This window comes from Lissotriton helveticus, chromosome 2_2 (genome assembly GCF_964261635.1).
Source record: "Lissotriton helveticus chromosome 2_2, aLisHel1.1, whole genome shotgun sequence".
In the NCBI taxonomy this organism is placed as follows: domain Eukaryota; kingdom Metazoa; phylum Chordata; class Amphibia; order Caudata; family Salamandridae; genus Lissotriton; species Lissotriton helveticus.
Genome location: NC_136060.1, coordinates 380,293,019 through 380,318,913, shown reverse-complemented (window position 1 = coordinate 380,318,913; position 25,895 = coordinate 380,293,019). Strand labels below are relative to the sequence as shown.

General features: G+C 48.5%; 1 protein-coding gene across 13 annotated transcripts in view; it reads right to left on the bottom strand.

The window, feature by feature from the left end:
* LOC144821482 (uncharacterized) overlaps window positions 1-25,895 on the bottom strand; it is a 494,538-nt gene that overhangs the window by 445,409 nt on the left and 23,234 nt on the right. For all 13 annotated transcript variants that reach the window (XR_013608364.1, XR_013608363.1, XR_013608360.1 and 10 more), the window contains exon 2: window positions 2,455-2,595. Coding sequence is in view for 3 of the 13 variants with exons in the window: in XM_078678594.1 (XP_078534720.1) it covers window positions 2,455-2,595 (141 nt within the window). In the remaining 10 variants the exon portion in view is untranslated. The remainder of the gene's footprint in view (window positions 1-2,454; window positions 2,596-25,895) is intronic.

The window sequence follows — 25,895 nt, the reverse complement described above, 5'->3', positions numbered from 1 at the left end:
TCCATTTTAACCTCCAAACCCTCACATTTGTCCTTGGTTTGGTGAAATATTGTTTCTAAATAAAACTTTTATAAGACATTTTACTATCGTATTTTAATCAAGGTACTACTAGGAACTAAGAGATAGCCTTGTCGTATTCTGAATACTCTGACCAGGCAATATATGTTGATCAATAAGCCTGATGCGGTCTGAGTGGAATTTCACAATGTTGGCTTTCCTAAATGACTCGCTACCTTGGGATGAGCCCAAGTGCTAAACCACTTTCTTACTGGAGACTGAGCACACTCATGGCTCTTAGACCAGCAAGTGAATGACTACTTTACGCCCTGACTTATCAGTTGTATTGCCTATGAACTACAAGGAAAGGGAAAACACGGACCGCTTTTCCCCACAAGCTAGAGACTTTTGCCATCTTGGAATTAAGAGGAAGAAGGATAACAGATTTAGGATGCCATAATCTAACTCTTGTAAACATTTGTAGAAATGAGACCAGATTCGGGATGTCTTAATCCAAGTCTAGTAGACCTTGATAATGTTATTTTGAAGTGGGAAAGTTTGCTGTTTTACAATCAGTGCTTAACAGATGCAATAGTATACCAGTTTAGTACCTTGCTGGGTTGAATGGTTGCTTACCAGGGTAGGATAAACTAACTCTTTCAACATCCTGCTGGGAACAATTTTTTAATGTGTCTGTACCCTGACTGCCAGCTACAAAAGTCCCCAGTGCTAAGAGGCGTTTTTACTTTATTAACTCTGGTATCCAAAGACTGTTCTAACCATTGTTTGTAGTTGAAATCTTATCTCGTTGGAGCTCTTTGCCTGTCGGTGTATCAATGGAGTAAGAGAGAATGGTGGCATGACCTAGATCTGTGAAGTGCTGGGGTATGGTCATCTGTCAATCAGCTGGTAATGTGCAAGTGCTTTATGCTGCCAGGCCTCTACTACCTACCATCACTCACTCCGGAAAACTGCTGTCTTCACCCATCATGAAAACTTTACAATTGCACAGATGAACAATTAACACCAGGTGGAAGACATTTTTTGGGGGATTTACAAAGTTCAACTCTGGTAAACTGCTGTGCCAGCATATGGATTTCAAATCTGAATATGCTCAAAATGCTAAGGATCTTACCTATCTTTACCTACCTTTACCTAGCCAATGTTCTTCCAGCCAGTGGAAGCCATGACCAAAGGAAGGGTTAATGAACATCACCAGAGTGAAAAATATCCAGCAACTGTACACCACCTTGGCTCATTGAAGCTTTTTAGTAGCCCCTTCTGTTGTAAGTAAAACAAGATTTCTGGCAGCGGAGTAGGACGTGTAAATATCTGGGAGAATGTGGATACTACTAGGTAGAGAGATGAGTGCAGAATGGGAGACCTGAGGTCCATCCAGTGTTGAATAACAGTTATCCAGTCAGTGATACATGGCCATAGGAGAAAGTAGGAAATGAGATGTGTGTCATCAGCATAAATATGACTGGAGAATCTAAAATAGGAGATAAAGTCTCCAAGGGAGTTGAGGTAGAGAGAGATTAAAAGTGGACCTAGAGTTGACCCATGAGGGACCAAGGAGCGGTCAGATATGAAGAATGTCATCTTAGAGCACAGCACTTAGTATGCAGGAAGAATATTAATATTGGGTAATCAATAGTGTCAAATTCTGCAGATAAAAAGAATGAGGGTAGGAAATAAATGATTGTGGTGAGTTGAGGAAATGCAGCAGTAGGACAAACACCTTGTGATGGAAAGAGTAATTTCAGAATTGGCTTCTGTTAAATCCTCTTAAATGAGGCTTATATGAGTTGGTTGTAATATTAATAAAGTGGGATTCACCTTCAATGCTTGGTGACGGTTAAATCTAAGTTATAGGTTTGGCTTGCCAGACTTCGAACAAGCTCAATAAATGTGCTATTGGTATGTTGGGTCTAATAGCTCAGTTGGCTAATGCATCCATTGCAGCAATCTGCGTTCATTTTCATGGTCACAGTTTTGAGTCCCAGTGGATCAACTCTGCCTTACATCAGCCAAGGCCATTAAAATGAGTACCAGTGAGTATCAAATCACATCTGTGCCATAACATCCTTTGAGTGTGTGCTTTACAAATATATTATTTTATGTTTTACAGCATTAAGTTCATTTCATTGACAATATAAAATTGATGGGATTTGTTCACCTCTTGAAATTTAATCATATTAAAGAGGCATAGGGGCATATTTACCAGAAAATGGCAGAGCTAGGCGTTGCGGCACATTTCGCAGCACCACGCTCTGCCATTTCCAAAACGCAGGGATGTGCCGTATTTACAACAATACGGCGCAACTCTGTATTTTCCTTAGTGCTAAAAATAGCTGCCTAGCGCCAACACAAACATCCTTGTGCCATAGTGCAGGGGTTACCTGCATTACAGGGAAAGATTGTTTGTGTGCTGGAAGGTGTCGGACATGGACTTACCGACTTCTTGCCAGAAAACCTGGATCTGAGGGCACTTCCGAAACATATGTACATCATCTGCTTTTGTTCAGTGGAACACTTTAGACAGGCTTTGATTTCTCCGCCTTCCGTCTTTGATAGCCTTTTCGGGTCCAACACGCCCTTTGAACAGTAAATAGATGGTTAATTCTGAGAGGTGCAGCTTTAATTACCAACCATAAAGTGAGCATCGATACTTGCCATAAATTAGTTAAATCTGTACCCAGCAGGTCCCTCCCCAGATCTCCTCCGGAAGCTTTGAAGTCACGTTCTCACCCTATACCATCATCCAATATCACTTGGAAACTTCATTGTGTTGAGAATGGGGGCCCCTGCAGTCTATTTTCCCACTCTTTGTTTCCTTTGCCATCTTTCCCTAGTCTGTGTAACCAACTTGATAATTGATCAAATTTAAATTTAGATAGTCTTTGATTCGTGGAAATAGTCAGGGACTCCCATGAGACTATTTTGTTTCCCTGTATTAGTTGACCCCATTTGTTTAATCCTGCCTTCATTAGTGGAACGGCCAATTTATCCTGTAGGCAATTGGGGGTACCTGGAGAATTCTATATAGGTGCAAAAGTACTATATTAGGGTATCCTTACTATTCATCTGGCCTGATACCAAAGCACACATGCCACTCTTAAACCAAGGTACTACTACTAGGATCGGACACATCTTTTTGGGCACAAAACTGGTGGCCCTCTAGTATGGGCGATATCCCTACCCCAGCCCAGAAAGTAAGGAACCTGGGCGTTATCTTTGATAACAGACTGACTTTCCAACAACAGGTCAACAAAGTTGTCTCATCAGTGTTCCTTACGCTTAAACTAATCCGCAAAGTACGCCCCTTCATTCCCTCTGAAGCTACGAAAACACTAGTGATAGTCCTAGCCTTGGCGAAACTGGACTATTGCAATGCACTTTATTTAGCCCTGCAGAAACAACACATGATCAAACTGCAACGAGCACAAAATGCTGCCGCCAGACTACTGCTGTACATTCCAAAGTTTCAATCCATCTCCGAAGGTCTAGACAAACTTCATTGGCTCCCGATTAAAAAGGAGGATAGACTTTAAGGCCCTATGCTTAGCATACAAGGCTAAGCATGGGGCATCTTTCTACGACACACGGAAATGGACCAACTTTCTTGAAACAACATTTCATCTGGTACCATCCTTAAAGGCAATTACGCTCAGCGCAGAGTAAATTTCTCCAGACACCTAGATTTAAGAAGGCTAGCTGGGGAGGAAGAAGCTTTGTACTGGGCACTGTCAGGTTATGGAATGCACTTCCACTAAACATCAAAAGCTGCAAAACACTGCTCGGTTTCAGAAAACTTTTAAAGACATGGCTATTTTCTAACTAATACGCTACTTCTGGCTCCTCCTCCGCTTACAGCGCCTAGACGCTCCAGGGCAATCGTGCGCTATATAAATTCCAAAATCAAAATCAAAAAAATCTAATCTTAGGATCATTAATTTGACTTTCTTGTAACATTTTGGATGACCAAATTTAATAAGAAAAAAAATCGCCACTGATTTCATTGTTTGGAGCCTGGGGAGAGTGGGGGGGCAAGCTGCAAAAGAGAGACCTTATATTTTGTAGCTGAAAGACCCAGCAGTATAAACGGAGGTCAGGTCTGCAAATACCTCCCTCTGCTTTTAACTGTAGAAGTTTCTTCCAGGCGATCCTCGTTCCCTTACAAGACAAAATAAAACTTGTAATTTCTCCTTGTAATTTTTTTATACATTTTAGATTGAATCAAAGGGGGATTGTATTAAAAATAAAGGTACAGTTTGGCATAATTGACATTTTCACCAAATTAGATCTATGTAAAATTGAGTGTGGAAGACAGCCCCAAGATCTGAACAAAGCTCAAGTCTCGCTCATTTTCTTATCCAGATTGACCTGGGCCATTTTAGAAAGGTCCTGCATCACTTGTATGCGGAGATACCTTATTTCTTGTTTTATAAGGGAATTTATTCAATTACGTGATCCATGACATAATCTAGGTCTTTCGCTGATTTATTTGATAGCCAGAAACCCGTGTAAAAACCCTCAAGTCATCAGTCTACAGTGGCACTTTTTTCTTTTACACTTGAATGGCAAGATTTCCTGAGTTGCCCTTATTTTATTTGCTAGTGGCTCAATATATAGATTGAAGAGAAGAGAGGGTAGAGGACACGTCTGTCTTGTCCCTCTCTCTATCTTAATTGATTTAGTCAGATCCCCGTTCACTATTATCCTAGCTATTGGCTTCCTATGTATATTGTACTAACTGCCGTAGCGAAAGTTTGAAGTAAAAAAGACCAGCTTACTTTATCAAATGCTTTTGCGGCATTAAATGTGAGAACAGATAATGGTAGGTTATTCTCAATAGCCAAGTCTATAGTGCCAATCTGGTCATGTGTTACATCGTGCAATTGTCGGCCTTTAATGAAACCCTTCTGGTCTTCCTGAACCACTACTCCAATTACTCGCTCTAACCTCTTTGCCAAAACTGCGTATAGATCTTATTATAGCAGTTTAGTAATAAAATCAGTCTGTAAGGCTCGTAATTCTTGTGGACTTTTTTTGGTTTCAGGATTAAGCTAATAGCAGCCTCATCCCACGACTGCAGGATCTAATGGTTCTCTGAAAATATTCCACCTGTCAGATCGGCCAGGACAGGAGTTAGCTCATCGGATAGCATTTAACAGAACTCATTAGGTATATGCCGTCCAAACTGGCGGCGCTGCCTCTCTAACTTATTGATAACTACCTTGACTCCCTCCAGACTAATTTTCTGATTAAGAATCTGCATTTGGATGTCTTTGAGCGAGGGCAGGGCTATACCATTAAGATATTCCTTTAACTGAGTTTCAGAGACTGAAAGATCTTCTGTGTATAACTCTTGGGAAAAGTCTATAAATGCTAGTTCTACATCTGAATTCTCTGTACAACGCCTCCCAGATTATTTAGATACTATCTCTCTAATTATATTTTTCATATATTCAGTTCTTGACTTCCAGGCAAAAAGCTTCCCACTTCCCTCCCCATATTCATAATGCGCTAGTTTACTGGCCTCCCATTTTTTTCTGTAGTATGCCATCTAGATAGTCTACTAACTTCTGTCCTGCACATTTCATTTCTTTATCTTTCATGGCCTGATCCTGGTCATCTTGTTGCAAGGCACTTTCTCTCAAGAACCTTAAGATACCTTCCAGATCAGTTATCTTATGTCTTTCCTACGTGTGTTTTTTTGCTGCTAAACTGATTACCCTACCCCTATTATAGGCCTTATATGCGTCCCATATTATATTTTTTGAAGCTGAAGTGTTATAGTTAAAAAAATTCCAACATGTCCTTTTTCAACTGGATTATAACAGTTGAGTCTAATAATAAAGTTCTATCAAATGTCCACCTACTATGGGATGACCCTTTTTCTAGTTGTAACTCTGAATGGACCGCTGAGTGATTAGAGAGATGCCCAGAACATGTTCCACCTTCCTAACTCTTCTGACCAGCCTATCGTCAACTCCAAAAAAGAAAATCATACCCATGCCTTTTATTATGAAAGGTGAAGCTTTGATTTCCTCCAGCCGCTTTAAACTTTTCTCTCCATATATCTATCAAGCCTAAGTCTTCCATCATTGTCTTCATGTATGTTCTCATTTTTGGGGAGTTTTTTGATTTCCCTGTGGAGGATCTATCTGTACTTGGATTCAATAGCACGTCAAAATCGCCTCAAAGTAGTATTGGCAACTTGACCTCCAGATGCTGGCGAATTCGGGCTTGCAGGGGTGCAATGCCTATGCCGGGGAACATGGCAGCCAGTTGAGCTTACCAGTTGTGAGTTCTGTAGCTTCTCTACAGCGTTACTCCTGACGGTCTCTTTCTTTGGCGCCCGGTGGAGTCTTGGTGTTGGTCCCACATTGCTTCCTTTGCGTCCTGGCTGATTGTGGCAGTGTGGGGCATCCACTGTTCTCTGCGTCCCAGGTCCGGCTGATCAGTGATAGTGTGTGTTGTACGCTGCCAAACTGCGGAGCAGGTGCAGGTGGCCCTGAGGCTAAGCCACGACAGGCAGGCCTTTGCACATCTCTTTCTGGGGCACACTGAGCACAGTCAGCTCCTGCGGGTGCCCCCTGATCAGTAATTATAACAGCCTGTAAATCAGTACCATCTAAGCCCAGCTCCCAACGGTCGGTGCAGAGGGTTTGATCGTGAAGAGGCTTCAGGAAACCAAATGAGCCCAGGGAAGGTCAGCCTGGCCAGAGACGAGGAATCCGCGCATCTCCTACACTCACAGTTGCTTGCGGAAAGAGTAAAAAGAGATCAGTGCAAGCTGGGGAGTAGGGGCCGCATAGGTTGAATATTGAAAGCGTCCTATCAGATATGCCTTAGGAAATAAAAATATTGGTTTAGTTGATGGTTGCTTGCAAACCCAGGGTCATGTACAAGGTACATGGGAGAAAACAGAGTGTAGGCAGGAAAGTAGAAAAATAGAGGATTTGAGCACGCTGAATAGAAATTTGGATTCCATCCCCTAATCAATCCTAATTATGCTTAAAGCAAAGGACATCTTAACTTTTGTAAATAATAAGATTTAAATAACCCCCTCATTAAGAACTTTTTTAAGGTGCAGGCCAAAGGATTTGACTAAATAAAACTTCCCTCCCTCAAGGTTAGTGAGCTACATAAGCCTGCCCAGGGTACAATAAACACAACTATAATGGAGACTGATAGACAAAGAGCAGGGGCTCTGTTGTGTATCAATTTAGATTCCGTATGAATTTCCCGATTCATGCCCTTATATAGGTATATTTCACTTTGCCCTTATATAGGCATAGAAATCCTGTCCTTATTGAGGCATAGTCAATGCTACCCAAATACAGGCATGGCTACTTCCATCCGTTTATCTACATCACAACGAGTTCTTGGAAAACCAGAGACTTAAGCCGTTGGGGACTTCCCCTTGCTTGGATATTGTTTTCTCCAATAACTCATTTATTATGCATGAACATCTATTCCTTAGGGGTTCATTCATGACGTTCATATGCCCGACTTCTACATTAATACTGGCATTCCTAAACACCTTCAAGGTATAAATATACTGTTAGAAGGGGCGATCTCAGAGGGCCAGGATATACTCACCCGACCACCCCGGGACCCACCTCTCCCACCAGTACTGCCGAGTCTTAACGTGAGATCCCCGCCGGGGAGGACTTAGAGCCTAGGATCGTACACACTGAGCTCACACCACACTTACGAACAGACACCACACCGTAGGTTTTCAGTAACAAGTTCTTTATCAACAATAAAAGAAAGGTTTCAGCACTCTTATTTACAAGCGATCGAGGGATCGTAAAGTCTCAGGAATTCGGGAAGAGGGAAGCGGGACAGTCTCAGTCTTTAGGCCAGTACGAAGCGTACCCTGCGCACAGCTCTCAATCCTCGAGCCGGGGGGTACGGAAGAGGGTAGCCGTACTAGTTGCTTCACTCACTTCGAGTCGGCTCAGGTCGTGTTGGTAGCGTCGATGGTCCAGCCGGACCAGTGTACTCCTCGAGCCGCGACGAAGTCAGCAGGGCTCGATCCGGAGGTGTTCTTGAGGAGCCGCGACAGCATCAGCAGGGCTCAGGAGGTTGCACAAAGATCTCTTTAGGGTTCAAGCTTGAGCCGCGACGAGGTCAGCAGGGCTCCGTGGTGTTAGTTCCGTCTTTACGAGGACGAGCCGCGACAGCGTCAGCAGGGGTCCGATGTTTCCAGTTCCGTGTTACGAGAAGGAGCCGCGACAGCGTCAGCAGGGCTCAAAGAGTTCGGAGGTTCAGTTCTCCCCAAGGGTCAGCCGCGATCAGATCAGCAGGGCTCTCTTGTCCAGGATACAACTGCCCGCTAGTTGTTGGGCGAGCCTTGATATATAGTCCAGTGGCCCTTTGATGTCCGGACCCTCGCAGGCGGAGGTCTCATGCCTTGGGGGCTGGTCGTTGGAGAGGTGCGGCGGTTGGCTCTTTGATCCTTTCGAAGATGCGTCTGGGGATTTCGAGACGCCTAGCAGGGTCTGGAGCCAGCACTCGGGGAGGCCGTAGGTGTGATCGAAATCGGCCCACAGGGGAAGGCCAGAGGTGTGAGAGAAACCAGTCTCTCAGGGGAGGCCGGAGGGGCAATCGAAACTCCCTGTCTTATCTCACTCGGGGATCCCTTTACACCCCCAGCTGGGACTGGCGCGCCTTGGAGTCTGAGTTTCGCTGGGGGCCGGGGTCATGCTTAGGCCCCAGGAGTCAGGGATCTCGGGAAGGGAAAATGGCTGCTGGGGCCCTGTAGGGTGATGCAGGATCTGGGTGCTCGGAGCCGGGAAGGAGGCCGGGGGCATGCGGGGCTGGTCGTCGGTTGGCGGGGTCGTGCAGGGAGTTTGGGCGTACAGGGAGCAGGACGACCAGTGGCTTCTGGGTGCAGGGCTACGTTAACAGGGTGCTGAGGAACGGGGGGAACCACGCCACGAGGCCAGGTCCAACACGCGTCCCCCCCAGCTGAAAGGCAGAGAGAACTACCCATCCCCTTGGGGGTTCTCTTCACTGAGGCGGAAGAATCGGGACAGGCCGTCTGCGTTGGCGTGGGCAACACCAGGCCGGGGCTCAACAGTGAAATCCATCCCCTGGAGGGAGATGGACCATCGCAACAGTTTGGGGTTCTCCCCTCTCATTTGCATTAGCCACCGGAGGGGTCGGTGGTCGGTTTGGACCCGGAAGTGAGTACCGAACAGGTAGGGACTCAGCTTCTTCAGGGCCCAAACAACCGCGAAGGCCTCCCGCTCGATGGTGCTCCACCTTTGCTCTCGAGGGAGTAGCCTCCGGCTAATGAATGCCAAGGGGTGGTCTAGGCCTTTTTCGTTCATCTGGGACAGGACCGCTCCGATGCCATGTGCGGACGCATCCGTCTGGACCACGAACTCTCGGGAGTAGTCGGGGCCTGTAGTACTGGGGCAGTGCACATGGCGTCTTTCAATGCTTCGAACGCCTCTTAGCAGGCGGGGGCCCAGCTAACTTTCTTCGGCTGGTTTTTGGAGATCAACTCCGTGAGGGGGACCACGATGCTGCCGTACCATTTTATGAATCTTCGGTAGTACCCCGTGAGCCCTAGGAATGCCCGCACTTCTGTCTGTGTCGTGGGGGCCTCCCAGGCCACGATCGCATCGATCTTGGGCTGGAGGGGAGCTACTAGGCCGCTTCCGACCTGGTGCCCCAGGTAGACCACGGACCCTTGTCCGATTTGGCATTTGCTTGCTTTAATTGTGAGGCCCGCCCTCTGCAGGGCCCTCAACACCTCCCCGAGGTGTTGGAGGTCCTCGGACCAGCGGGAGCTGAACACCGCGATATCGTCGAGATAGGCGCCCTGAATTCTTCCAACCCCGCCAGTACCTGGTTAACCAGCCTCAGGAAGGTGGCGGGGGCATTTTTCATTCCGAAGGGCATCACCCGGAAGTGGTAGTGACCATCCGGGGTGGAGAAGGCAGATCTCTCTCTGGCCCCCTCGGTGAGGGCGATCTGCCAGTATCCGCTGGTCAAGTCGAACGTGCTGAGATAGCGAGCCGCTTCTAGGCGGTCAATGAGCTTGTCTGATCGGGGAGTGGGGTGGGCGTCGGTTCTGGTGACTGCGTTAAGCCCACGGTAGTCCACACAGAACCTCAGCTCGGGAACAGCGCCGGGGGCGGCCACCTTCAGAACCAGGACCACGGGGCTGGCCCATGGGCTGTCAGAGACTTCGACCACTCCCAGGGCTAGCATCTTGGAGACTTCGGGCTTGATGCAGGCCCGGACTCTGTCAGGGACTCGGTAGGCTCTGTGCCGTACAGGAGGGCTGTCCCCGGTGTCCACGTCGTGGACGCAGAAGCTGGTGTCGCCGGGGACAAGAGAGAAAAGGTCAGAGAACTGTCCCAGTAACTGGCGACAGTCCTCGCGCTGCTCGGGGTGAGGGAGGAGGAGAGACTCACTCCCTCTACGGAGCCATCTTTTTCCTTCGCACACAGGAGATCGGGGAGGGGCTCCGTGTCCTCTTCCGCTCCGTCGTCGGTGGCTAGGAGCAGATTCAACTCGGACCGAACGAAGTGGGGTTTGAGGCGGTTCACGTGAAGGACCCTCAAGGAGTTCTTGGGGGACTGCACATCTATGAGGTATGTCACCTGGCTCTTGCGTTCTACCACCTTGAAGGGCCCTGTCCACTTGTCTTGCAGGGCACACGGTTCTACGGGGGCCATCACCCAGACCTGCTCCCCGGGCTGAAACTCGACCAAAGTGGCATTCTGGTCATACCATCGTTTCATTTCTTCCTGACGGGCCTCAAGGTTTGCCTCGGCCAGTTCCCGGAATTTCTGAGTCTGATTTCGGAGGGCCAGGATGTATCGAAACACATCTGGAGGGCGCTCTGGGGCTGCCGTTTCCCAACCTTCTTTGACCAGGCTGAGGGGCCCCCATACGGGGTGCCCATAGAGCAGCTCGAAGGGGCTAAATCCCAAGGATTTTTGGGGGACTTCTCTGTACGCGAACAGAAGACAGGGAAGGAGGACGTCCCACTTGCGCCTCAGGGGCTCTTCGAGACCCATGATCATTCCCTTGAGGGTCCGGTTGAATCGCTCAACCAGGCCTTTACCTTGGGGGTGGTATGGGGTGGTGAACTTGTACGTGACCCCACACTGCTGCCAGAGGGACTTCATGTACTTGGAGATGAAGTTCGTCCCTCGATCGCTCACCACTTCTCGCGGGAATCCCACCCGGGAGAAGATCCCCATGAGGGCCCGCCCCACTACAGGGGCCGTCACCGTTCGGAGGGGAATGGCCTCGGGGTATCAAGTGGCATGGTCCACCAGGACGAGGATAAATCGGTGGCCTAAGGAGGTCCGGGGGTCTAGAGGCCCCACGATATCTATTCCCACCCGTTCAAAGGGGGTACTGACCACGGGGAAGGGTTGGAGGGGAGCCTTGCTTCTCCCTCCGCTCTTCCCGCTGGCCTGACACGTGGGGCAGGATTTGCAGTGGGCCTCCACATCGGAGCGCATGCCGGGCCAGTAAAAGTGAGTGACCAGGCGGTGGTAGGTTTTGTCCTGTCCCAGGTGGCCCGCCAGGGGCACATCATGGGCCAGGTTCAGGAGGAAGCCGCGGAAGCGTAGGGGTACCACCAGCACCCGGGCTGACCCTAACTTGGCGGACTTCTGTTCACTGTACAAGAGGCCGTTTTCCCCAATAGACAAGGTGGGAGCTGGACTGGTCACCGGCGGCCTGGGCGGCGGCCTGCTGCCGCGGCCCAACCAGGGCACGGCAGGAGGTCTGCTCCAGGCAGAACTCTTCTCGGGAAGGTCCTCCTTCCTGGCGCCACTGGGCTAACTCAGGAAGGTCGTCCAAGCTCGGGGTCTGTTCGGCGACAGGGCTCAGGGGATCTGCGTCGGGGTCGATGCTCTCACTGGGGGGCGGCTCGGGGACTTCGGACGGCCCGCTGCCCTCCGGGTTATCAGTGACCGGGCGAGGGTTCTCGGGTTCCACCCCCTCGGGGGTGGACAGTCGGGCGGTCATGGATCGGGTGTTCACGCAGGCCCACTCGAGCAGGCCTACCATCTCTAGGTGAGTTCTTCGCTCTACCTGCTTACACGGGGAGCTCGCCAGGTCATTACCCAGTAGGCAGTCCACGGGCATGTCGGTGCGGACCGCTACTCGTAATTCCCCGGAGACGCCCCCCCACTCGAAGGGAACCTGGGCTATTCGGCAGGTGCGGACTGAATTGTCTGCGGAGATCACTCTGCAGGAGGCGTGGGGTACAATTTGGTCCTCTGTGACTAGGTGACACCTTACTGCAGTAATGCTGGCCCCTGTGTCTGGGAGCGCCCCTATGCGGTGGCCGTTGACGGTCACCTGCTGTCGGTACTTTTCCCTGTTGTCTGGTAAGGGGGCTCCGGGGACCATTTCCCTATCACCCAGGGAGACTAAGGTCATGGCTGCTGGTTCCCACCCTTCTGGGTCCTCGAACTCTTCCTCTTCTAAGGCTACTGTGGCTAGCTGGCGCGCTGGGGGACTTGCAGCATTGGGTTTCTTGAGCATGGGGCACATGGGGTCACTGGCATAATGCCCTGTTTGCTGGCATCTGTAGCAGGCGTTGCTGATTCTGGGTCCTTGTCTAGCTGGCGGAAACCCGGCCCTTACTGCGGGGGGAGATGTTCTGGACTGGTTTCTGGGGGGGGCTTCGTTGGGGCCCTGCCTGGGACCCCCTCTGTCTACCCTGACCTCTCCCTCCCCTCTGGCAGGAAGATCCTTGCTCGTTTCGGCCATAGTCTCCCCGGGCCTCCGGGGGACTCGGGTGCTCACCCAGCGGTCTGCTTCAACAGCTAGCTTCCGGAGATCGGCCAACTTGCTGTCCAGAAGTGCTGTCTCAGTTCTACAAAGCAATTGGATGATAAGTGTTCATAGGCGATGAGATCAATGAGTCCTTCAAAAGTGGTCACCTTGCTGCCCTTGATCTACCCTTCCAAGGCCCGGCTGTAGAAATTCACATATTCTACCCATGTGGTGCCGGGGATCTTCTTGCAGTCTCTAAACCGTTGTCGATACATCTCTGGGGTGAGCCCATATCTCGTGAGGAGGGCCTCTTTCATGTGGCTGTAGGATGTTTGTTCGGAGGATGGTAGATCGAGCAGGGTGTCTCTCCCCTCGCTCAGGAATCGACCCCACAACCCGGCTCCCCAATCCTCCTGAGGAACTCGGTGGGAGGTCATGGCGACTTCGTAGGCCTTGAACCATTGCTGGATATCATCGTTCTTGTAGTACTCTTTTACTACCTCTTTGGGGATGTGGACTTTTTGTTCCGCCGGGGGAACGGCTTCTCGGTTCTCCGATGTTCGGTTGTCTCCACTCCGGGCCTTCATTTCAATCTCCTTCAGGCGGCGCTCGTGCTCCAGCTGGAGTCTCTTGCCTTCATGTTCTCTCTGGAGTTTCTTCTCCTCCAGTTCTCCTTGCAGTCGTAACTGCTCGATGGCCAGTTTCTTCTCAGCCAACTTGAGTTCCCCTTCCATTTTAAGGCGTGCCAGTTCTAGCTCGTGGCTTCGGTTGCGTTCTCGGTCTGTCATCTCTTCCGGTGACAGACCTCTCTCCGTGCTGGGACTCCGTGTCAGGGACTCTGTTCCCTCACCTTCTTGAACGCGGGTTTCGGTCGGTAACCCTGCCTCTCCACCGTCTCTTTCTGGCGGGGGAAGATGGGCTCCCGTCTCTACCCATGCTGTCAGGGCTTTTTGGAAGTACTCTCTGGTACTTAACCCAGTGGTAGCGATATGGAGATCTTTACAAAATTTGCTTCAGTTCCCGGTGGGTGTACTCTTCCAGAAGTTCTTGCTGGAATGTGGTCTTCTCGCTTGTTACAATGAGTCTCATGGTCGTTCCTCGTTCAGGTAGTGTGTCAGTCGTTTTACTGTACGATCCTTAGACGTAGGCTCTTATCCCGTCGCTTGCCACCAATGTTAGAAGGGGCGATCTCAGAGGGCCAGGTTATACTCACCCGACCACACCGGGACCCACCTCTCCCACCAGTACTGCAGAGTCTTAACGTGAGATCTCCGCCAGGGAGGACTTAGAGCCTAGGATCGTACACACCGAGCTCACACCACACTTACGAACGGACACCACACCGTAGGTTTTCAGTAACAAGTTCTTTATCAACAATAAAAGAAAGGTTTCAGCACTCTTATTTACAAGCGATCGAGGAATCGTACAGTCTCAGGAATTCGGGAAGAGGGACAGTCTCAGTTTTTAGCCCAGTACGAAGTGTACCCTGCGCACAGCTCTCAATCCTCGAGCCGGGGGTACGGAAGAGGGTAGTCGTACTAGTTGCTTCACTCACTTCGAGTCAGCTCAGGTCGTGTTGGTAGCGTCGATGGTCCAGCCGGACCAGTGTACTCCTCGAGCCGCGACGAGGTCAGCAGGGCTCGATCCGGAGGTGTTCTTGAGGAGCCGCGACAGCGTCAGCAGGGCTCAGGCGGTTGAACAAAGATCTCTTTAGGGTTCAAGCTCGAGCCGCGACGAGGTCAGCAGGGCTCCGTGGTGTTAGTTCCGTCTTTACGAGGACGAGCCGCGACAGCGTCAGCAGGGCTCCGATGTTTCCAGTTCCCCGTTACGAGAAGGAGCCGCGACAGCGTCAGCAGGGCTCAAAGAGTTCGGAGGTTCTCATGCCTTGGGGGCTGGTCGTTGGAGAGGTGCGGCGGTTGGCTCTTTGATCCTTTAGAAGATGCGTCCGGGGATTCCCAGACGCCTAGCAGGGTCTGGAGCCAGCACTCAGGCCAGAAGTGTGAGAGAAACTAGTCTCTCAGGGGAGGCCGGAGGGGCAATCGAAACTCCCTGTCTTATCTCACTCGGGGATCCCTTTACCCCCCAGCCGGGACTGGTGCGCCTTGGAGTCTGAGTTTCGCTGGGGGCCGGGGTCATGCTTAGGCCCCAGGAGTCAGGGATCTCGGGAAGGGAAAATGGCTCCCGGGGCCCTGTAGGGTGATGCAGGATCTGGGCGCTCGGAGCCGGGAAGGAGGCCGGAGGCATGCGGGGCTGGTCGTCGGTTGGCGGGGTCGTGCAGGGAGTTTGGGCGTACAGGGAGCAGGACGACCAGGGGCTTCTGGGTGCAGGGCTACATTAACAGGGTGCTGAGGAACGGGGGGAACCACGCCACGAGGCCAGGTCCAACATATACCTTCACTTGCTATGGCAAAGCACAGCGTGGTTCGGTGCAGTTTGACTACCTACTTGCACGATGCAGCTCGCCACAGAAAGTACCGAAGGAAGCCAACTCTCCAGCTGACGAACTGACTAGACGCTGTCATCCTCTGCCGAGAATCCAGCTCCAGTGTTTTTGACTCCCCATGCGGGGTGTTGGGAAATCGAGTCCCGGGAAAGAGATACCAACCTCTCTTATTCTAAGGTATGGAGCTGATTAAAACCTAGAGAAACGTTTGGCAATTCTTGGCAAAACTAAACCTATGCTAAAGCAGCACCTACTTCTTCCCTCGTACTAGACCTAGGTTAGGTATACTGGGGTAGGCGTATTTTAGAAGCACCAGTTGAGTATTTTAGCCTGTGTTATTTATGTATGTATTTTTATATATGTCATAGCAACAGACAATGCTATTACAGTATTATTTTATATTACTGTTTAATCTGTATGCATTAAACTTCGCACTTTGTCTAACGATTGTAGCAATTCATATCTCTTGCATGAGAAATAAGACTGTTCAATAAACCCTTTTTATTGAAACGCCCGTCTCTCTATTTCTATGCTACTCTGTAGAAACGAAGCATGCATGATTGACTGAGTGAAATAGTTATCTATTGTTTCCACGACTCTGAAGATATTGTTCCGGTTCTAGGGGAAACAAAGTTGTCATGTTTATGCGGTGGTCAGAGACTAATCCCTTCTTGTTTCTTCGAGAGAGTTTCTAGTGACCTTGGAGTTAGCTGTCACATATTTCCAAAAAAGGGACACTGTTCCTAATGCAGGGTGCAAAAAGTCACCAATTGCATAAGGGTGCAAAAGTCACCCATATGTGAAAAAATAATAAGAAGGAAAGGAGAAACAGAATCCCTAGGTAAGGGGACCCACAGAAAAACGGGGGAAACATATTGTGTCCTCTGTTGCCCTCACACACCTCGAAAGATGTCATGCTTCATCATCGGGCAGTTGCTCCTCGTAGGGCCGGCGCTGCAATTCCCTACGGGTCCCCCGAAGGGTCTCTTTAACGGAGATCTTTTATAGGACTGCCGGATGGTGCATGCGGGTGTGCGGGGTGGTGGGTCAATTGAGGGAAATAAAAAGTGCGTGCAAGTGTAAGTAAGAATCATAATGGGTAACCATGCAGCTATTGTTGTAATCATGTACCCTGAGCAGACTCAACTGCTGAATAAAATCTAGCCCCAATAGCATACTATGCCTGGGTATAGAGAGACATAGGTCAACATGTTTCGCGCCTGCGTCGCCTTAAGGGTCGTTGGCGCTTCGTCAGGACCAGAATTCTAAAAGGTAAAGTGCACGTGATAAACAAGTTAAAAATACCCTCGTAATCGATCAGGGCGGGCAGTAACCTGTACACCCAAAGTCTGGCTACAGCTGCATGTTTGTAACCGCTCCTGATCAGTACCTAGGAAAGAACAAAATAAAATATACATTTAATTTAATTCAAGCACCAGGAACACCTTGATGCCACATCATGTGCCACCACTGTGTACACATCCAAAACATAAGTTTATCAAAGGTAGCAGGCGCATGGGAAACACGTTCACACCAGGAATATGCGGGTGTTTGGGTCAGTTAAGCAAGGATATTGCATATGAGTGGGACTTTTTGCACCCTGCATTAGGAACAGTGTCCCTTTTTTGGAAATAAGTATAAAAATTAAGGAGCACGGACACTGGACCTTTGAATAGCTCCTTGGTCCCCCCCTCTTTTTTGTATAATAGTTAGCTGTCACACACACAATTAAGTTTAATATACTGAATAGAGACATACTGACCTCATTCCTCTGTCAAATCTATAGAGTATGTTATTCCAATGCGCAGAGCCTATTAGGGATATAGGAACTACACTACAACTCTTCTAGCAGATACTGACGTCCTAGGAGACAGCGCTGAAATTACTCCACAAACGCAGTCCCAGGACAAACATCTTTCAGTTACAACAGATGACCTCAGGATAAATAAGGACAGTGAGAAGAAGCCGGGTTTTGCAAAAATACTAGATACCTTACTGCAGATATTAGAAATAATTATGCAATATCTGAGAGAAATCAAGAAAAATTCAAGAGGCCTGCGGGACTCCGGAAGCAAAAATGTCCTCCATAATTGATAGAATTTGTTATTAGGTGGAGGCCAATCAGGGTGAAATCTGAGCTCTAGAAAATGGGGAGAAAGGTATGCTGGACATAATTTAGATTAATTAAAAAAACTTATTTTAGGCCCTAAAAGCAGGAAGTTTCACTAAAAGGGATTGGTCTTTCCTAGTCAGATCTGATATCTCAAAGAGTACACAAGATAGAAAGTGGGAGTTGGGGAAATTCATACCAGAGCTAAGATCATTTAGTCTCGCTGTTCAAATTAGATTTCCAGCTCTACTGAGAATTATTTGGAATAATAAAATGCATAATATCAGAGACCCCAAAGAGGCTGGAATCTTTGCACTAATTTGCATTTTGAGCACATTGTAAAGAAAAATAAGAAGTCCTCTCAGGGAGTGAGATTCATGGTCCTGAGAAAAGCCACAGGAAAGGGTGCCAGAAACATGTAAACCGAGCTCAGAATGGAAAGCAGGGTCAATAAACCTGATCAAACTTTCCAATTCTACTTTCCCATATTTTAACCTTTCCGACTGAAGGATTGAATAAAACAAGGTTTCCTACCAGGCAGGCATTTTTAAAACTCAAAGAACCCCTCCAACTCCTATTCTCCATTGTTCTGTGGTTTGATACTATACAATGCTCCCGTGTAGCACAGAGGGAGCAGCACGCCCCGTTGTGCAGTGGAATGGGAAGAACCCAGTAATGGAGCATGCCACCAAGGGGTAACCCTGCTGGGTGAGGGTTATACTACAAAAAGCTTTTTTCCAAGGAAGGATTAGCCCGTATATTTGAGTGGGTCTCCCGATATGGTATTGAATATGGATCCTTCACTCCTTACCAGCTTACTGACAAACAGAATTGGCCACTTGAGTAGTTCTACATGTTGCTACCTTAAGTGGCTCAGAATCGCCTCTTGCCTTATGTATGAACCTATGAACCTCCAAACTACAAAATATATCATCCAGGAGCTATCCTTATCTGGAGCCTCTTGCTCCCGTTGCTGAAAGTACAGATGATCTATCTCCACTCTATGTTTCAATAAAAAGATCATGGGGGCATATTATCAAGGGGGTTTATCTCCGCTTTTTTGGCTTTAAAAGCCAAGAAAGCGGAGATAAAATTATCTCCCTATTACCTAGCTGTCACTAACACCAGTTAGCGACAGCTAGTAGGAGATAGCGACCATCTTGGGCCCCACTTTGCATGTCAGAGAAATTTATCACTAATGACATGCAAAGTGGGTGTGCCAAGATGTTAGTGACTGGAAACAGTCGCTAACATCGCTATCTCCTATTACCAACTTTTGGAGATATTCGCGCTAAGCGCGAATATCTCCAAAAGCTAACACCTGCCCTGAGCAGTTCTTAGCCATGTTATCCAATGGGAGGTGGATAACATGGCTAAGAGCATTAGCTCGGTAATGCCTGAATATCGCTGACTTTTCAGCGATATTCATGCATTGCGGCCGATTTTTATCGCATTTGCGATAAACCTTGGTAATACCAAGGTTTATCTGCGATAAAAATCGCCGCGGGTCGGCGATACATTTTTGTCTCTAACCAAGCAATAGCGATAATTATCGCTATTGCTTGGTAATATGCCCCATGATTTGCAGATACGTTTACACCTATGCTCCCACAATCTGAAATTCCTTCATTCTTTTCCTATCTTTTCAAACCTCTTCTTAGGAACAAGCGCCTTAGGAAACACCTATGTATGTATGTATGCTATGCAATCCTTTCTCTTTCTTCGTTATATCTCTAGAATCCTGCTCTGTGCACAAATGTGAGATTTTTGTTGATGCTTTCCTAGTTTATTATATTTCCTTCTTCTACTATGCAGTCCTCAAATCCCTGCCTCCTCACACCAGTAACTGATGCATTTATTTACCTCATCTAAATAAATAATTTGTGTTGCTACTTTTCTAAGACCACTGTGCGGATGTTAAACTCTGCATACATGTTGTATTCTGTTTTATGTATTCAAACATTGAGGTTTTTCTTGTTTTTTTTATTTAGAGGTAAAAAAGAAATCTACTGAGGGCACATTGCATCTGATGAAGATGCCCTTTGCCACTTCTGCATATAGATGAGACTCGTAATCTGTAAATGATGCCGTCTGAGATGATCTACCCTGATGTCAAGACATACCACCAGGTGATTGGCAGGGAGATCCTCTGAATGTCCAGCCACCTGCACAGTCCAGGAGCCCACAAACAGAGGACATCTGACCCAACTCCACACTGCTTGATACAATACCACATAGTTGTCATGCCCGTCAGCACATGTATCGACCTGCCTTAAATTAAAGTTAGAAACGCCCTGATGGCCAGGTGGATGGTGCGCAGCTTCAGAGGCCTCTGATCTTCATGTTGTCCAAATGACCTTCCCAACCTAGAGTAGATGCTTCCATTACCATAGAGTCCTCTAGAAGAAAAGGCGAGAATGATCTGGCACACTGAAGGCCCTTTGCCTCCTCAAAAGTGAGCTGAATCCTATCTGTGAGGATTCCAAAACGTGGACCTCACTTCGTTCGAAGGTTGCATTGAAGGGCCGGCAGTGTAAATGAGTAGGAACCACCAGGAAGATGTAAAACGCTTGAAAACCGAGCAGTAGTAGAACTTTCAAGAATGGGACAGGAACTCTTGCTTGAAACATTAGGATCATAGTCTACATTTACATGAATCTCAGCAGCAGAGAAAAAAAAAAGCCTTCAGGGTTACCGTGTCCATATTGGCTCCAATGAAGGGCATTGGGATTGTAGAACATGAGATTTGGGCTTATTGAAGGGTAGACAGCAATGATGCCATTGTCTGAAGGTGCTCTGAAAGTACTTGGGTCTAGCCCACCTTCAACATGTAGTCATCAAGGTGCAGGAATACTATTTTGATCCCGACCCTAACAGATGGGGCACTTCCACCGAGATGACCTTCGTAAAGACCTGAGGGTCTGAAGTCAGGCCAAAGAGTAGGATGAAGAATTGAAAGAGGGTCGACCCCACTACATTGCAGAGATACTGCCTATAAGATGAGTACCTGGAAGTAATCGTCCTGCAATTTCAAGGATAGCATCCTTGAGGTACTCTGGGATCCAAAATAGGTCTCATGCCCTCATCAATCGTGGAGATCAAGAAGTACATGGAATAGCAACCTAAACTTCTCTGTCTCCGGAGCAGGATTTAGATTGCTCCTTTGGCGAGCAACATCATCACTTCTTTGGAAAGAATAATGGCATGACCTGCGGACGTTCGAGCAAAAACTGGAATTTAAGGGAGGAAACAGGGAAAGGAAGGGCAATTTGCAGGATTAATTCTTCCCACGTCAGAGTACCAGTGGGGTACACGGCTTTGGCTCACCACTGGCCCCCAAATGGATGATGAAAGATTAACTAAAGAGGCTTGGTAGCGGCAGGACCTGGCGAGGAGAAGTAGGATTCCTATTTCTGACCTTTTCCCTTGCCACTACCCCTGGAGTCACAAAAGTGGCTGTTGAATTAGCTGTAAGGGCTGCCTCTTCGTAGAGGCAAGGCTTCTCAAATATTTGCGAAACCTCTGATAACGTTGATGGAATTTGGTGTTCAGGGGAAAGCAACTCTAAAGAAAAAGTCCTAGCCTTCTAAAGCTGAATCTGCCAGTTTGCTGAATAACAGCTCCATCACAGGGCATGTCCATGAATGAGGCTTGGACATCCCCAGAACATCAGGTGTGTAACAACGTTGGACTATCTAGGCCAAACCTCAATATATTTAGCTATGTTCTGGCAATCCTGTACTGTCAGTGCATAGCAGTTTCAAAAGTCTTCATGCTAAGTGGCTAAAACCTCACTCACCATGCCCCAAAGGGCGAGACTGTAGCAACCCAGGGGACAAACAGCATTCAAAGATCAAAATGCTAGGCAAGCCAAAGAAAAAATTCTCTTGCCCATAAAATCTATTTTTTTTCTGCGTGATGGGGCAGTGGGAAAAGAGTTTGAGTTAATTTTGCTCATATAGAGCTCTCAGGAGTAGGCTGCTGCATCAGGAAAGTTGGATCATTTTGTGTAGGTCTACTCCATCTAGGAATAGACAGATACTAATGGTGGTTGAGCAAAGCTTAGACTAGGCCACCATGAGGGACTCAGTCAGGCCTTAGTTAAAATGCAGTAAGGTCTCTAAAGTCAAAGGCTCATGTTGCAAACCTTCAAACATGAGGTTAGCCTTTGTCTCCAAGATAGGGAGCAGTAAAACTAGGACATCCATATCTCGGCATACCAACACTACAAAAGAAGCACTCACTTCAAAGAAGGGTCTTAAGGACGAGTTCATTTCCATCTCTGGGGAAATATCCCATCCACTGGGATTTTGGGACTGAAGATATAAGCGAGCATCAACGTAATTAGGAGGGAACAAGTGGTCAATCTTGTAATTGTTTTCATTATGGGGATCCTGATCAAGGTCTTGAAGAGCATCAGAGACAGCGAGGGCCTGTATCCTCCTGAAATACTGCCTCCGAGACAAGGGAAGAAGAGGAGAGTCTTCCTCAATATGAGGTTGGGCTCCAAAATCAGTGTTGGAGTGGGATCCAGTGCCGGCGACTCTAGTGTCAGAATTGGCGCAAACAAATTAAACAACCAACAGAGCCTGTAGCAAAGGAGTCAACACCTCCAACGCCGGAACAGGCGAAGGTCATAGGAGGTCAGTTAGCGCTAGAGGAGGACCCACCAGCAGAAGCCAGGATGGAAGCCCCAACAGATCCTTGTGACCCTGAGGCCCACCAGAGGGATCCTGAACCTTATTAAAGTGCTGCAGCAGGGCCTCTTTAAAGGCTGCTATTTACTGCAGAGTTGACAAACGGCCTGGGGAACTTGGATGCATCAACTCCAGAACCAGATCGGATCAGAGACTGACGTCGAAGACAGCCAGAATCAGGACTGTCAAGCACTGACAGAAGCACTGAGAAGTCAAAGTGCCTACGAAGGACTTCTTGTGTTTCTTTTTCAAGCAGTCTTTTGACAGTCTTGGGATAGAGAGAGAGTGGTCCAGTTTCTTGTGCTGGGTGACAGAGTTCAGCTTCTCGCTCCCTGATAGCATTGGGGTCAATGCAACTATTGCAGGACTTGGAGTCATGCTTGGTACTGTGGCACCAAAGACAGGCGTTGTGGGGATCTGTGACTGACATCTGTTTAAAACAAGCGTGGCACAGTTTAAATCTTGTTTTAGTAAGGGGCGGAAGGTGAAATAAAACTGTTAGGGAAACTGAAAAATGGAAGAAGCAGACCTTCAGATCCAAGTCGAAGAGTGCAGAAAAAGAACAAACTGATATCAGGCCGCGGGATGGCCCCTTCATCCTGCTCTGGGTCATCATTTCAGGAGATGGGATGGAGTTCTGATGGAAGCAGATGGCGCCAGCGTCGGATTGGTAACGCGGGCACTCGGACAATGCCCGAGGGGCTGGTATCCGAATTCCAGCTGTGGGCTACTTTTTTGAGCAGCCTGGGGGACCGATGTGGGCGTTTCTGCATTGTTTGATGCCGCCAGTGGCCCAGTGCGTGCCGGAGTGGCCTTTCTGGAGGCAGATGGACGTCCATTACCTCCCTTTTATCAACGTCAGAGGTGTCACTCACTTTCTCTCGCTGGCCCAGCCCATTAAAATATGCATATTGAGCGGGGGAAGGGGGCCTGAGCAAAAGTGGCGTCACTTGTTTTCAGGTGTGTTTCACCAGTGTAAACTAATCTGTGCATTTTTTTTTACACCCCCCACTTCCCGCTTTTTTTCAAAGAATATTTCGCCAAAGCAGTGTTTTGCGGAAAGGCAATATGCAAATGTGGGCTACTTTTTTTTAGCGTGCCCGGGCAGATTTCTAATCAAAATCTAACCCTGATGGCGCCACCTTCGGGTGCATGGAAGCTATTGCAAGAGTTTCCTGATCCAGCCTGGGGAGACTCTCACAGTGAGGAATTCTCGGTTAAATTGATCAGAATGGCGTGGGGCGTGGCTTGGACGGGCGCCTAGGTCCGTTACCTCTGCAACCCCGAGGGAAATAACGGCGAACTAATCAGCGAAACGAACACCGTCCGGAGCCAGAAGTGAACACAAAGACGTCGGAACACCGTTAGCACACGCTGGCAGCACGAAACCCCCCCTCACTCAAACACTGAAAGATCGTGCCAATATTTCCTAACAGAGAGGGACGCAGACGAGATCCCGTCAAAATGGCGCCCGTGAGATAAAGGGAAGCAGCGAGAGAGAGGAGAGAAGCTGAGGGCCCAGAGACGCGGTGAGTGCCACAGAAGCTAGAGGCGCGCAGTCAAACCCCCAAATGCCCCAGCTAGCAACCAAGTAAACCCCACAAGGGCAGCAGCGGTGTCACTGAAACGCTACAAACAGGAAATCAAACAGAAACCGAAAGCGCGCTGGGGGCCGCCATTTTGATCGGAACAACAACGCACTCCCGCAGACAGACAAGGGGCGTGGGGGAGGCACAGCGCAGCCGAATGACCACCGGCACCGCAAAGTGAGCACAAGTGAGGAGCAAGGAGAAGCGCACAAGAAGCGCGAGACAGCCCACAGACTGAACTGAATTAACCTGCGCTAGCGGGGTAAACAGGCACTACAAAAGGAACAATAACAAAACGGTAGGTCCCCAGGTGAGACCCGCCATCTTGCCTAGATCCGGACAACGGCAAAACTAACAACAACGGCGGCCAGTGGACCAGTAAAGCCCAGAGACGTGGTGTGTGCCACAGTAGCCAGAAGCGCGCAGTTAACCCCCAACGCTCCAGCCAGCGCCAAGTTAGCCCGTTAAGAGAGAAAGTGCGGTGGCGGCGGCATGGGGAAGGCGACAGACAAGAAAGAAACCAGACCGAAACCGAAAGCGCGCTGCTGAAGGCCGCCATCTTGAAACGGAACCACAGCTCACTCCCGCTGACAGACAAGCGCGAGAGGAAAAAGAAGGAGAAGAACAAGAAGAGCGGGATAAGTGGCCACAGATTCGAACAGGGAAAACCGGGCACAACAAAGGAAAATGAAACATCAGCGGCCAGAGGGCCAGTAAAGCGTGACCAGGCGCCGGCACTGCCCCAGACACCGTCCGAAAGCAGTAACCCATGAGCAGTCACAAGCTGCACGAAAGAAGACCGACACAAGCAGTGAACTTACTAGCCTACTAATGGACAAGCACCGCCCTATAAGATCCCACACAGGAGCTGGGAAGCCAAAACAGTAATAAAAGCAAGCAACAAGGACAAACAGCGCGCTTCACATAGGGCAAGGGACCAAGCAAAGCAGAAAGCGAAGACACAAGAGGAGAACTGGCAGGAGCAAAGACCAGGACAAGGACCATCCGGGAGCCAAGCAGATACAGACCAGACCGCCAAGTCACAGGGAAGGGTGAGCCAGAACCAAGAAGAGTGTCAACCAAACTACTCACCACACAGCAGAAGGACGGAAGATTAGTCAGCTACTTAGCCAGAAGAGGCTTTGCAGCGATGGCAGGGCTCGAGAGCAAACTATCCAACGAAATTAAGAAATACAGGAAAGACACACCAGATTCACCACTAAAGCAAAAAAATGAAATAACTCTGGACATCATCCTCAAAAAAATTAACGAAGGTAACGACCTGGCCAAATCAACTAAATAAACAATAGACAATATGCAACTAGAGCTAGCAGCTATAAGAGCGGACCAACACAAAACGAACTGTAGGATAGATGCTACGGAGAAGCGTATCAGCGACAGAGGATGATAATGCTCAATCAAATAAGTCCCGGCAATCCATTGCCAAGACCTCCAGCATACTACAGAAACAACTAGCAGAACAAGACGACCGCAGCAGAAGGGGGAACATAAGACTGCTAGGGATCCCAGAGGGAGAAGAAGACAAACCGGGATCCTGCACAGCCCTAATAGAAGAGCTAATACCACTACTAACAGGCATCAAGTTTGATAGACAATTTGAAGTAGATAAAGCGTACAGAGTGCCAGAAGTCAAACCGCCTCAAGGTCGCGGCCCACGACCAATCATCTGCAAGCCCCTAAGATCAAATCAAACGAAAGCGATCTTTGCAGTGGCACGGAAAAATCCGAATCTAAGATGGAACAGCAACAAAATAATAATAACGCAGAACTTCTCAAGGCAAACAGTGGAAACCAGGAAAGGATTCCTAGCGCTAAGGGAAAGGATGTGGAAGGACAATGTCACCTTCAGCTTTGCAGGGCCAGCTAGGCTAAGAATTACTGACAAATGGCGTACGCCATTTGTCAGTAACTGAGAAGATACCTCCAAGGCCCAGCACCAATCGACATGGAAGACCAAAGCCCAGGAGCGGCAAAAAGGAGAGCATCAGCAGACAACACCGAGACAGAAGGCGTCAAGGACAACGTACATAGCTGAGACTCAGACACAGCGCTAAACTAGATCCACAAGACACCATAACGCATAAAACATGCTAAGACTAAAGCAACTGACCTACCTCAAGACACAACAATCTAGCTCTACAATCAACAATCTACCTCTACAATGCGGACGCACCGCGCGGAGCGGCTGCCCAAGGGTACAGCGGAGCATAAGGACCTCTCACATATCCTTTAATATTAAATGTGCTCCCAGGCGCTAATCGCCA